Here is a 14,709-nt window from a genome sequence, read left to right as displayed (position 1 = left end):
GGGGCAGGCCTCCTGTTTTGGGTGTGTGTTGTGGTGGTGCTGGCATTTGGGAGGCAGGGCTGGGGAGTTGGGGGCATGTCAGGTGCTTGGCAGGTCTGGGGGTGTTGACAATTGATTCCACAGCTAGGGATTTTGGGGGTAGGACCCAGAGGTTGGTAGTGTGGCCAGTCTTTTGATAGCAGGCCAGGATTTTTGGGTGGTGCTGGGGGTTTGGGGGCAGGACTGGGGTATTTGGTGGGGTGGGGCATGCAGTTTGTGGGCGGTGCTGGGTATGTTGACGAATGGGAGAGCATCCAGGGTCTTTGGAATCGATGCAATTGGTAAAGGGGGGCAATGCCAAGGTTTATGGCTTTGGGATTGGGGGTTTGTGGGTGGGGCTGTGGTTTTGGGGCGGGTCTCTGGTAGGCTTGGAACAGAGCTTGATGTTTGGGGGTGGGGCTACGGCTGTTGACGGTTAAGTGCGCAGCGGGGACGATCTGAGCATTGCTGAGGGGTGGTTTACAGTTGGGGGATGGTGCCAGGGGGTTGAGGGCGGAGCCGTTGGTTTTGGGTGGGGCCAGGGAATGTTGCCTATTGGGAGCGGGCCTGGTATTACGACGGTCGTGCCATGGCTGACGGTCGGGGCAGGAGGCGATTGACATTTGGGAACGGGGCCGGAAGATGGTTTCCGGTTGGGCGGGGCCGTGTAGTGGTTGACGGTTGGGGGCGGGGCCAGGTGGTTGTTGACAGCTGGGGTTGGGGCCAGTGCTATCGCGCTGGGTGGGAGATGCCGGTTGAGGCGAAGGGAGATGCGATGCGGGGTTTGGCTGTCTTTATATCGGATATTAGAAATTGTGAGTATCGGGGCTGAGGAATAACTGATAAAATCCCCCTTCCACCACCGGGGTAAAGACTTCAACCTCAGACACTGAGGCCAACATTCCCCCCCCCAGGGTAACAGCTCTCTCGGGGGTTAGCACTGCACCCAGCCCCCCCGGGGGCTAACTCCTCTCTGGGTGGAGCGGGTGTTTTCAGGGGATTCTTTTCAATGGACATCGGTGAGAAAGCTCTGCGCGGGTTGGAGCCATCTCCAACATGATGGAAGGTGAATGGGGGCCCATCATCTCAGCCCGGAACTTAAGTGTAATCAGGGAGGAATGTGAAACATTAAATTAAATCAATGAGAGAGGAAACGTTAACACCTTTGAAGCTGGATTAATCCCCAGGCCTGATGAAATGTATCCCAGGCTGTTAAGGGAAGTGGAGACCAAGGCCATCATTTTCCAATCGCCTCTTTCTATGGGCATGGTGCCAGAGGACTGGAGAACAGTTGGCATTGTACCATTGTCTAAAGAGGGAGAAAGGGAGAGACCACGTAATTACAGACCAGTCAGTCTAACCTCGGTAATGGGAATATTACTGGAAAATGTTCTGAGAGACAGGATAAGTCTTCAATTTGTAAGTCATGGTTTAATCAAAGGCAGTCAGCATGGATTTGTTAAGGGAAGTTCATGTCTGACGAACATTAATTTTTTTGAGGTGATAACAAGGAGCGTTGATGAGGGTAATGCATCTGATGTAGTGTATTTGGCTTTTAGCAACGGTTTTGATACGGCCCCATGTGACAGACTGGTCACGATAGTAAAACCCCATGGGATCCACAGCGAAGTGACAAATAAGATCCACAGTTAGCTCAGTGGCAGGAAGCAAAGGATAATGGTCGTTGGGTTTTGCTGTGACCATAAGGCTGTTTCCAGTGTGGTTCTGTAGTACTAGGCCCATTGCTTTTTGCACTATCTATCAGTGATTTGGACTTGAATCTTGGGCTATGATTTAGAAATTTGAAGATGATTCAGAAATTAGGTATATGGTTGATAATGAAAAAGAAAGCTGTAAACTGCAGGAAGATATCAATGGACTAGTCAGGTGTATGTATGGAGCATACAAACAAGGAGCAGGAGTAGGCCATTCAGCACCCTGAGCCTGCTCTGCCATCTAATAAGATCATGGTTAATGGAGTTCAATATGGAGAAAGTGTAAGCTAATATTCTGGGCGAAGGCAAACAAGGTATAAGAACATCCAAGGAATGGTTTGATATTTGAGCAGTGTAGAGGAAAGAGGGAGCTTGGAGAGCATGTCCACAGATCCCTGAAGTTGTTTGGTTAGGAAGACGTAGGGGATGCCTGTCTTTAATTGCTGAGGTATAGAATATAAGAACTGGAAGTTTATGCTGGAGTAGTTTGTACAGTTCTGGTCACTGCACTACACGAAAGATGTGATTGCACTAGAGCAGATTTATGAGGATGTTACCAGGACTGGTGTATTTAATTCTGAGGAAAGATTATAGGCTGGCGTTGTTTTCTTTGGATCAGAGGCTGAAGAGAGATTTAAGGGAAGTGTATAAAACTGAAAAGGGTTAAAATAATGTGGATAGGAAGGCCCTATTTCCCTTGATTGAGGTTACCACAACCAGGGTAAGTGGTAGGGGGTTTAGAGGGGATTTGAGGGGAAATTGTTTCACCCAAAGGGTGATGGGTATCTGGAACTCGCTGCCTGATAGGGTAGTAGGCTCATTATATTTAAAGTTCTTGGATATGCCATAACCTACAAGACTATAGACCAAGAGGTGGAAATTGAGATTAAACTGGATAGCTACTTGTTGGCTTATGTGGAAATAATGGGCTGAATGGCTTTCTTCCATGTTGTCAATTTCTATGATCAGGATTAGTTTCTCCCTGCCTCCCCTCACCACTCCCCCCTTCCTTCGCCAACAACCCCTACCCCAGCCCCATCTATGGAGTCCAGAACCATTGTAGCCATTTCTAGTGTCCATTCTGAAAATAACCTCACACAGTCACATTCTGACCTACACATGTCATGTTGGAGTCAAAGAGGTTCAAAGTTTCTCTCTATAGCTCACCTTAAATCAGCCAGTTGATCTTTAGCAGGGCAATGGCAGATCCTTCACTTCCGTTGGTGCTTGTGATTTGCCTCCTTCACGAGCCCCTGATGGGGGAAAATCTGGCAGATCTTCCAAAAAGAACGTTTGGTTTTCCAGGAGCTGGAAATTCATTCCAATGTTATTAACCAGCGATGAGCAGTGGGAGCAGCAGGGTGGACAAGATAATTGAAGGTTTATGATTAGCTCGTTTTCTACCCATAGGCAATGTGTCCCATCCCTTCATCTGGAGATCTGTCACGTGTACAGTACATAAAACCCAGTAAAATAACTTTTGTTTTTGATTTTTAGTTCCTCAAACAACAAATATTTATCCTTGTATTCCCCCATACAGGCAAAAGCAAAGAAGCAGAAATAAAGCGAATCAACAAAGAATTGGCAAACATTCGTTCTAAGTTTAAAGGTAAGGATTGAGCCCATAGGGTAGAGGAGTCTTGTGATTATGGGTGCTGGATCAGCAACTTAAAGGCCAAAAGTTCAAACTCAGCCCCAGGAAAGATGCAGATTACCTTGGAAATTATCATTATTTTGGATTAGCTGGAAAGGAAACCCAGTCACCTTTAGTCAGGCTGACCCACAAGTGGTTTCAGTGCCTTGCCATGTGATTGCCTCTCAATACACTTTGCAATGGTTTTACAAGTTGTAATTGCAAAAAAAAATTGCTACTCAATTCTTAAAATCATGCACATCCAGTGCCGGGCAATAAATGCAGCCTTGCCAGCAGCAAATACTGCTCCTTAGGCAACACCTTCCAAATCCGTGACCGATGCCATCTAGGACAACGGCAGCAGACACATGGGAACACCACCACTTGGAAGTTCCCCTCCAAGCCACTCGCCACCCTGACTTGGAAATATATCGCCGTTCCTTCACTGTCGCTGGGTCAAAATTCTGAAACTCTGTCCCAATAGCACTGTGGGTGTACTCACACCACATGGACTGCAGTGATTCAAGAAGGCAGCTCACCACCACCTTGAGGGAAACTAGGGATGGGCAATAAATACTGGCACAGCCAACAATGCCCACATCCCATGAATGAATAAAAAAAAATTGACCTGAAACACATGTAGTGAAAGGACCTCACCATACTGAAATCCGCTGTTTACATGTACAGCAGGCAGTAGTAATTGAGATAACTTGGGAATGGGCCATTAGATTCAGCAACTCCATCCTTTTTGATCAATCCTATACACACAGCCTTCCTCCATATCCCTCAATTCTTCTCTTTAGAAAAACTCTAATTGTATCTCTAAGTTATTTATACAGTTGCCTGCAAACCTACTGCACAAATCACTTTGGTGGTAAAGGCTACCCCTCTGACTTCCCTTCTTGTTTTTGAGGTAAATAGTGAACCACCATGAACAATTTGTCTGCTTCAGGTATCAGTTTCCTTCACGATGAAGAAAACTTTGTTCTGCAGATGATTGTTCCAACTGAGATGGGAGGAGTGCACTGTCTGTCTCTAGTACCAACACTCCACTGGTCACAACATGTACTTAAATGATTTCTCCAGCTGGCTATACGGCCAAATATGTGCTTTCCCTATTCATCTCAGAATGACTACTCAATGCCTCAATTCAATAAACAACAAAATTAATAGTTTATTATAAAACCAGACTTGTCAAGTAGAAAGGCGCACACTCTCATACAACACCGCCCCCCGCACCCCCACACAACCAAAAAGTAATAAAATGAAATAGAGGAGTTCTGCCAAAAGGTTAAAAGTCAATGGTTCAAGGGAAAATGATAGATGGTGGAGTCCTTGAAATGGCGTCCAGATTAGTTGGTTGCTTTCTCAACACTGGTTTGCGAAACAATTGATGACTCTTGCACTACTTTTCGGGCAGACTCGAGGAAAACTTGAAGACACTCAATTTCCTAACAGAGTGACTTCGGAGCAAATGCCATTCACCCTCTGCTTTGGACTGAGTCTAGAGCTTCAGGAGCTGGTGTGTCTTTATCGAAGCGGTTGATTTCTTTTTTCTCTCCTCTAGAGCAAAAACCAGCTTTTAAACACAGTTTTCAAAGCAGTTTTTTGCCAAAGCATAAACCACCATGTGACCCTTTAGTAAACGGTCCATCAGGGTCAAGGGGTTTGCAGTTTCTTTAAAACTGCTTAATTGCCTTTTCTTGTAAATACTGTCTTTTCCAGAAACATCAGCAACCAGAGCCCTTGTATTAACCCTTTAAAGGGTCTTTTATAAAACACAAATTCTTCCAGACTATTCTATATCCTTGAAAATGAATCATTTCCTGTGATTAAAGTGTTTATGACATAATGTAATGTTGACTTGAATCACAATTAGTAAATTGTCTAGTTGGGAAGTTGAAACAGTACTAGAGAAATTAATGGACGCAAATGGAAAGCCCTTCAAACGTGGAAGAGGGAGGCACAATTGATGAACATGATGCCTCTTGCATTTGCTGCTGCCAGTTTAGTGTGGCGGCCTGAGAACATGGTGCAGCAGAGAGCTAGTGAGTGGATCCAGAGAAACAGTGTATACAGACAGAGTTAGTGAGGGGATGCAAAGGGACAGTGTACACGGGAAAGCGTTAGTGATGGGATCCAGAGGGACCGTGTGTATGAGACAGGGAGTTAGTGAAGAGATCCAGAGGGACAGTGTACATGAGACAGAATTAGTGAGGGGACCCACATGGTACAGGGAATTAGTGAGGGGCTTCAGAGGGACAATGTACATGAGGCAGGAAGTTGGTGACGGGACCCAGAGGGACAGTGTACACCAGACATAATTAGGAAGGGGAGCCAGTGGGGCAGTGTACATGAGATAGGGAGTTAGTGAGGGGATCCAGAGGGGCAGTGTACATGAGATAGGGAGTTAGTGAGGGAATCCAGAGGGACGGTGTACACAAGGCAGGGAGTTAGGGGATCCAGAGGGGACAGTGTCCAAGATATAGGGAGTTAGTGAGGGGATCCAGAGGGACAGTGTACATGACACAGGGAGTTAGTGAAGGGAGCCAGTGGGACAGTATACACCAGGCAGAGTTAGTGAGAGGATCCAGAGGGGCAGTGTAAATGAGACAGCGCGTTAGTGAGGGGATCCAGAAGGATAGTGCATACGAGACTGAGTTAGCGAGGGGATCCAGAGGGACAGTGTACATAAGACAGAGTTGGAGAGGATATCTAGAGGGACAGTGTGAACGAGACAGAGTTATTGAGGGGCTCCAGAGGGAGAGGTGCACGAGACAGGGGTTTCAAAAATTTATTGCTTCACAGCATGTGGGTGTCACTGGCTAGGCCAGCACTTTTATTGCCTGTGCTTGATTGCCCTTGAAGTGGTGATGAATTGCTGTAAGAGTTTTGGATTCAAGACCACAGTTACGTAAATAGGCAGCCGCCTATTGATAAGTAATTTTAAGATGATTTATTAAATGATTCAGAAGCAGTAGTTTAGATATACATTAAGTAACTAGACAGAGAAAGGTATATGACCTGTTACAGTTGAGAGCGGTTTACTGATCTAGGAGGGCAGGCAAATGGCTGGCTCTTTGTTTGTTGATCTCATCTTCGTCCTCCTCGTCATCCATTCTGAAGAAGGCAGTTACTGATGCGTATTGCACTGTCACCACAACACCCGCAGTATCTCACGTGGACCTCTCGAGCACCTCGGCCCTCTATCACCAGCATGATACCAACCTATATACCCTTATTTGGGGGCTGGTAGCTTACCCAGTGTCAATTATCTGTCTAACTATTCTGACCAATAGACAAAGGACAGGTTCTCCATGTGTCTGGGTGGTTACCACCCCCGCCTTGTGCATCACCCTGCTTGAGGTCAGCTTTTTACATCTTGTTGAGGGTCATATCCTGGCCTTTTCTAAACACTAGGGAGATAAGCGGGTGCACAGGACACCATCTAACAACTCAGGAATGTCAACATGGCAGCTTGAACTAAGCCTGTTTAGAGGTCAAAGTGTTTCGAAATCCTCTTTCCAGAAAGAAAATCAATGCTGCTTAGCTAATCCCATAAAATGCAGAAAATACCCATCTATTAAAGATCCCAATTTCTGACACCGCCGCCTTGAACTGGTGCAGACCCTGTGGTGTGGTGCAATTAGGAAGGGAGTTCCAGGATTTTGCTCCTGCAACTTTGAAGGAATGGCGATATCCTTCGAAGATAGGATGCTGTGTGACTTGGAGGGGAACTTGCAGTTAGTGAGGGGATCGAGGTGGGTGGGATGTGAGAGACATTGGGAGCTGTTAGCAGGAGATAACCACTTTGTTAAGATATTGCACCTGTGGAATTTCTGAATATGACTGTGTACATGCCACCATTTTGCTTGACTATCCTGCCCTGATATGTGGAGGAGGAGATAGCTGGTAGAAAGTAAAGGTCAGTGTGCCTTTGCTGTGGATCGTCTGATGTAAAGGCATTATTGTAATTCGGCTTCTTAGCCTTTTTTTTAAATTGCACTGTTGCAGCCATCCTGCACAGGCCATACTTGGGAATATGACAAGTGCTGGCCTTGCCAGCTGTACCATGTCCCTTGAACAAATAAATAAAAAACGTCACTGAGATTAACCATGTTGTATTTAATCCCACTGGGTGAAGGTGGAATCTTTTTAGCATGAAGTAATGCAGTAATAAAACTCATGCACCTTCCCCGCACTACCCTCCAGATCTCTTTACTCCAGGAAAAACAGCATGCCAAATGGTTCAGACTAAAAATGACAGTTGGTGTAGTGAGTGCACTGAAGTATTTTCCCAAGTACAGTTTGAAGCAAAATGAGGTTCAAGTGTTTAGTGCTTAGTGCTAACACTGGTTAAAGTTACGCTTCCTCACAAGAATTCAAGAAAACCTAGGATTGTGGTCATCCAAAATCACATTCACATGCTCCCTCCTTAAGATCAGATCAAGAGGAAGTATTGCCTCACGCATGTCTGTCTCTCATGGGTTTCATATGCTGCATGGTGCCGGAAGAGAATACATTTAAAAATGAAATAAAAACGGAAAATGCTGGAAAAACTTGGCCAGTCTGGCAGTATCTGTGGAGGGAGAAACGGAGTTAATGCTTCGAATCCAATTTGACTCTTTGGAATTGAAGAGAGGTAGGGGGCTCTCGCCTCCTAACCAATCCTTGACCTTCTATTTTGCTCCAGCTGTCCCTCCCCCTATTTTACAACAGCATAAAACCCATAACATTTCTATCTCTCTTCAGTTCTGAAGAATAGTCATACGGAGTCAAAACCTTAACTGTGTTTCCCTATCTGCAGATGCTGCCAGACCTGCTGAGTTTTTCCAGCATTTTCTGTTTTCCTTTCAGATTTCCAGCATCTGCAGTATTTTGCTTTTACATTTGAAAATGAGATGTTTGTGAAATATTCCTCCCATTGATTTGCAGGTGCCAAGGCTTTGGATGGCTACAGCAAGAAAAAGTATATTTGCAAACTTCTTTTCATCTTCCTCCTCGGTCATGATATTGATTTTGGTCACATGGAAGCAGTGAACCTACTTAGTTCCAATAAATATACGGAGAAACAAATTGTAAGTAGGACAGTGGTTACTGCCTTATTACAATTTAACAGACAGAAGTCTTGTTTTGCCTCTTGAATGTAGTTGGCCATAGTAACACCAGCAGGAACACTGTCGTTTGGCAGCATGGAAATGAATATTGTTTTCAGGGAATCTTTACTTTGACAAGCCCAAGGAGGCATTTTGTGTGGGTATGCTGGTCATGCTTCTTGTTAAATCTATTGGTTGTAAATGAGGAGTTGCGTTATTTAAGCTCCCATTTGTCCTATTTTCCAGTCTGATTTCCAGTATCCTGTGAATCCACATTTAATTTTTTCTCCTTTTTCTGCCTATTCATTTTTCTGCAGTGCTGTGGCTGGGGATCATGTCTGGCTCCTGCTTGTGGACTTTCCTTTTAATCAGTGCAGCCAGCAAGTGCATTTGTGTAGCTGTTTGGCTATGTTGGTTATACTGTGGCGCTTATGATGCCAAAGTCTCAGGTTTGATAAGAACAAAAAAACTGCGGATGCTGGAAATCCAAAACAAAAACACCCTGCTCTCTTGCCCACATGTCTGTCCTTGGCTTGCTGCATTGTTCCAGTGAAGCCCAATGCAAACTGGAGGAACAACACCTCATCTTCCGACTAGGGACTTTACAGCCTTCTGGACTGAATATTGAATTCAACAACTTTAGGTCGTAAGCTCCCTCCCCCATCCCCACTCCCTTTCTGTTTCCCCCTTCCCTTTTTTTTCCAATAAATTATAAAGATTTTCCTTTTCTCACCTATTCCCATTATATATTAAAATTAAAAAAAAACCCACTAGAGCTATACCTTGAGTGCCCTACCATCCATTCTTAATTAGCACATTCGTTTAGATAATATCACCAACTTTAATTTTAACACCTATGTGTTCTATTGTACTATTGTCGTTGACATCTTTTGATGATCTGCTTCTATCACTGCTTGTTTGTCCCTACAACCACACACCCCCACCCCCCCCTCCACCTCTTTGTCTCACTATCTCTCCGCCCCCCACACACACACCTTAAACCAGCTTATATTTCAACTCTTTCTTGGACTCGAACGCAAGTTCTGTCGAAGGGTCATGAGGACTCGAAACGTCAACTCTTTTCTTCTCCGCCGATGCTGCCAGACCTGCTGAGTTTTTTCCAGGTAATTCTGTTTTTGTCTCAGGTTTGATCCTCACAATAGCCAGCAAGTACATTTGTGGTTACCACATAGAGCAGGAGCTGTTCACAGCAAGTCCCAATCACTATGCAGAAAAGGTCAAGATGGGGAAGCTGAAGGCAATCACCATTGGCTTCTTGGCACACTTTCTCACGCAGGGTTGGATAAAGACTAATCATCCTGTTTATAATAGATGTTCGCCATTTAGCTTAACTTTGGGCTTTGTGCACAAATAGCTTTTGCAAAGAGATTTCAGGCTGAGGTCAGCAAGACTTATAGAATAGTTATAATGAGGGACTTTAATGATCCAAGCTGAGCTAGGCATGGTGTTAAAGGGTGGAGAGAGGCAAGAAATATCGGTATGTTTTCACTCCAAGGAAGGAGGCATCATTGGATCAGGTTCTGGGGAAGATGCTGTGTCAATTGGGGAACACTTAGGGGACAGTCATCATTGCATCATAAGGTTTAGTTTCGTTGTGGAAAAGGACATGGAACAATTCAGAGTAAAAAAAAACTGGGAGAGGATCAACTTCAATGGCATGAGAAAGGATCTGTCCTAGGTAAATTGGAATCAAAGGTTGGCAACAAAACTGTCGTGGAACAATGGGCTGCCTTTAAAGAGGAAATAGTTCAGATCCAGTCAATGTACATCCCCATGAGGGGGGGAAATATAGGGCAAACAAATCCAAAGGTCCCTGGATAATGAGAGGGGTAGAGAGTGAATAAAAGATGCATATGACACATGTCAGGTGGATAATACAAGTGAGAACCAGACTGAACATAGTAAGTTCAGAGGGAAATTGATAAAACAATGAGAGAGCTAAAAGAGAGTATCAGAAGAGACTGGCAGCTAATGTAACAGGCAGTCTGGAAGCATATAAATAGTAAAAAGGGTGGTAAAAGGAGGAGTGGGGCTGGTTAGGTGCTTTAAAGGAAATTTGTGTGTGGAGGCACGGAACATGGCTGAGGTTTTAAATGAGTACTTTATTTCTATCTTTTCCAAAGACCATGATGCTGCTCAAGTCATAGTGAAAGAGGAGGTAGTTGAGACCCTAATAAAAACAGAAAATGCTGGAAAAACTCAGTAGGTCTGACAGCATCTGTAGAGAGCGAAACGGAGTTAATGTTTCAAGTCTGTATGACTCTTCCCTGGAACTTCTCTTTGGAACAGTTCCAAAGAACAGTCACACTGGACTCGAAACGTTAACTCTATTTCACTCTCCACAGATGCTGGGTTTTTCCAACTGTGATTAAGTAAACTTCTATAGCATTTTAGTGTGGGCTAATGGGGAGGCGTGGGATGTCTTTGTGGATGGCCTTCTTTTTGAGCTAGAGAAGACAATGGCTTGATGTTTGTTGGTACATCTGTGCTCATCTGTCTGACTCCCCCTCCCCCTCCCCGTCCCTGACTCTCTATGCTGCTCTCAGTCCCTCGCCCTATCTAGGACTCGAATCTCATTCTGCCATTCTCTCACACCCAATAAATCACATACCGTACTCCACTGCCAACAACCTTTTTACTTCCATGTCCCCAATGCCTCAGCCTTGCCATCATGTTTTGATACCCTCCCATTGCTATCTCACACACAATCCTCTTTAATTGTCCGAAAACATGTGATCATTCCTGCTTTCACTCTATGCCCTAGGACTTTCTCCAATGATGCCAGATCCCAAAAGCTTTCTCCTTCCCTGGTATCCTCTTCCAATGTTTCAAATACTGCAACTCTGGATTCACACATCATGGAATCCCATCCCAGCTCTTTGAGAGTTCCCTATTGCTTTGAAGGTGCAGGATCACCATCCCAACATAGCTCAACTTCCCACTGCTCCCTTGTATTATATTCAGGGCCTGCAGAAAAAGAGAGATAAAATTAACTACACAGTTAAGTGAGCTTTTAATAAAAGTCAAGGAGACTGTGAACATTATCATCAACATTCCCCTTAAGCAGTCACTAACACTCCTACAGGATTTCTTCTAATTATGGCAAAGCTCTGATAATTGCATGTAAGTAAGCAGGACATCTTCTAACTCACCGTGAGCAATGTGACATGAAATGTACCAATAAAAATCAATCTTTGTAACCCAGTAACACAATCGTCAGATTAAAAAGATCTGTCATTAAATCTGAGTGATGGGCTGTCTAACGTTACTGCCTAAGAGAGTATATTCCATTATATATCTATGGGGACTGCAGGTAGCCTGTGCAGAAGACCCCTCAGCTCAGAGCTGGTGTGTTTGATAGATGCCTGAATGTGGTGATGAGTCGAGTTCTGGATGCTGTATTGGAGGTTCTTTAATTAATGTCTCCCCTCTCCCTGTCTCTTTAAATAATTGCAGGGTTACCTTTTCATCTCAATCTTGGTGAATTCAAACAGTAAGTTGATGCGTTTAATAAACAATGCTCTCAAGAATGACCTGGCCAGCCGCAACCCTACGTTCATGGGGCTGGCCCTGCACTGCATTGCCAATGTTGGAAGCCGGGAGATGGCAGAGGCCTTTGCTGGTGAGATTCCAAAAATACTTGTTGCTGGGTAAGTGTTACTGTGACAGTAAATTTCATTTTTAAAGGGCAGGTTTGATACTTTGTCTGTAACACTCTGCAACAGTGCTATTGGCATATTTATCCCAGTGCCTGTACCAGGAGCCATGAAGTCCTTATCATTGACCTCATTTTCCATGGTCATATCATGTTGAACAAAATAAAAAGTAGTGGTAAAGAGGCAGCCATATACCTGGAATATTCCATCTTGCATTGCTTCAGTGATCTGCTCCAAATAGCATTTGTAGTTTTAGCTAAAGTTTGGTTTTGGTTAATTCTTGCCCATTTTCTTCTCTTCACCCTTTCCTCAGTCTTTGGTGTGTGCTTAGACTATCATTCCACTGTCACTGGTGGCTCCTTCCACTTGTATTTACATGTGTGAGGCCAGACATTTCAGTATATGCAACTACAGTGGGGAGAGGCTACAGGAGGCCACTCTGCTCATTCTCTCTCTCTCTCATTGGGAGTCACAGTGATCAGGAGTAGGGATGCTTCTTCTCTATTATAGTGCAGGGGCATTGAGACTAAATGTACCCCCCACACTTCCCTCAGATCAGTTGATGCAGAACAGACTGAACCTGTGACCTGCTGGTCTGTATAGCTGAGTTAAATGCTGAATTTAGTAACTGAACCATCAAGTCAGCTATTAGAAAGTGATGACATTTCTCTGTATAGGACGATGGCTTCATGTGATGCCTCTTGTATTTTCTCTGGATTGTTCCCAATTTAACCTTAAATTTAAAAGTAATAATAGCACGTGCAGCTGGTGAGATATCAGCTTTTAGACAAAACTTAAATCTTTCACAACAGGGTTAAAACAGAGTGCACTTTATTTGTGACACCATTGAATGCCTTCTGTATATTTGTAGTTGTAAATGTATATATGTGTGTGGACACATGCATATATATCTATTAAATCTACTATGTACTGCTACCTCTCCATTCAAAAGACCTAAGTCAATCGTGCCGGATCTCTTCAATGTTAATTATGACCACATCTGTACGTCATGTTTCTGTTGGGGTTTTCCCATCATTATGATGATGTGTGACACTGTGGTTCTTCACTGCTGTACCCACCAGGTGATTGCAGGGAATAATTAGTTTGATTCCCTTCTTATCCCATTTTGGACTGTTTTTAACCACCTCAGGTAAGTTAAATTCAATTCCTTTTTATATCAAAGGTATTGTCTGGTGATTCCTATTTACCAAGCAATTAACTGACAGAATAATGCCGCAAGATTTCACTTTTTTAAACAAAAATCAACTTTATTATATATCAAAAATATTAACTTTACACTATAGGTTACGACTGCATATGTTCTGAATTCAGTTTCACTTTGTTACAGCTCCTCTCTTCGCCCCCCTCCCCCCAAAAAAGAGTTCCCTTTTCATTTTTGACAATCATGAAAATTCATTCACTTCTTTAGGGACCAACCCACAAAGTATGCCACAGCCCTCTGGAATTAAATTTAATTCTCTTCAGTATTCCAGCTATTACTCCAAGGTAACGTTCTGTGGGAGTCCTTCCATTAGATTTTGGCTATGTGACCCTCCACCTTTTCTTTTACAGGCTTCAAGACTGTGGATTCCTCAACTCCTTGCTTGGGTTGCTGGCAGATGTCCAACTGCCTTCCCACAGCCTTCCAAACTAACTCTGCTGACTGATTTCTGCCACAAGGCTCTATGAGGATCACTGTAGATTTCTTCCACTAGCTGCAAACTAGAACAAATTGTCCAGCTGCTTTTCCCTCACAAAATCCAAACTGAGATAGAGCCCCAAGCACATTCCACACAGTGAACGCCGAAGTTAGTATTTTCTTGTCTGGGAGTGCAGGCATAACTGATGATCACCTCCTGTTGGCTCCCTCAATCCATTGAGGTGCAGTCAACATCAAAGCAAAGCTGCAATTGCCTCTGTCCCAAACCAAACCGCTTACTTTTGTCAGCAAGCGTGCACATATAAATTAAACAGAAGAGCTTTCTAATGAAGGCTCCACCCTGAATCACTATCTCCAAGGCAACTTGGCATGTTTTGGAACAAAAACAAAAACAAAAATACCTGGAAAAACTCAGCAGGTCTGACAGCATCTGTGGAGAGGAATATAGTTAATATTTCGAGTCCGTATGACTCTTCAACAGAGCTAAGGAAAAATAGAAAAGAGGTGAAATATATTCCACCTCTTTTCTATTTTTCCTTAGTTCTGTTGAAGAGTCATATGGACTCGAAATATTAACTGTATTCCTCTCTGCAGATGCTGTCAGACCTGCTGAGTTTTTCCAGGTAATTTTGTTTTTGTTTTGGATTTTCAGCATCTGCAGTTTTTTGTTTTAATCTTGGCATGCTTTGGGATGGTTCAAACAGAAATGCAAATAAATTATTTTACCTTCAATACAACTCTTTGATTCTGTCACTGATATAAATAATGTATATCTATAATGGAGTCTTATGACTCTCTTTCCCAGAATTGCTAGTTTTTAGATTATTTATGGAGATAACGTTTGACACCCTGGCTCAACCAAGAGGAGCAGAAATGGGTCACCCATTGTTCAATTTTTTTTCATTATCAA

At 43.7% G+C, this 14,709-nt stretch overlaps 1 protein-coding gene across 2 annotated transcripts in view; it reads left to right on the top strand.

Annotated features, from left to right (window-relative positions):
- The first annotated feature begins 732 nt into the window (after nt 1-732).
- Nucleotides 733-14,709, top strand: part of LOC121283185 (AP-2 complex subunit alpha-2-like) — a 133,986-nt gene continuing 120,009 nt past the window's right edge. For both annotated transcript variants that reach the window (XM_041197413.1, XM_041197414.1), the window contains exons 1-4: nt 733-833; nt 3,274-3,342; nt 8,302-8,444; nt 11,940-12,133. In XM_041197413.1, coding sequence (XP_041053347.1) covers nt 767-833; nt 3,274-3,342; nt 8,302-8,444; nt 11,940-12,133 — 473 coding nt within the window. In that variant the 5' untranslated portion in view covers nt 733-766. The remainder of the gene's footprint in view (nt 834-3,273; nt 3,343-8,301; nt 8,445-11,939; nt 12,134-14,709) is intronic.

The sequence above is a fragment of the Carcharodon carcharias genome, chromosome 10 (assembly GCF_017639515.1).
Source record: "Carcharodon carcharias isolate sCarCar2 chromosome 10, sCarCar2.pri, whole genome shotgun sequence".
Classification (NCBI taxonomy): domain Eukaryota; kingdom Metazoa; phylum Chordata; class Chondrichthyes; order Lamniformes; family Lamnidae; genus Carcharodon; species Carcharodon carcharias.
This window is presented reverse-complemented; position numbering and strand designations above follow the sequence as displayed.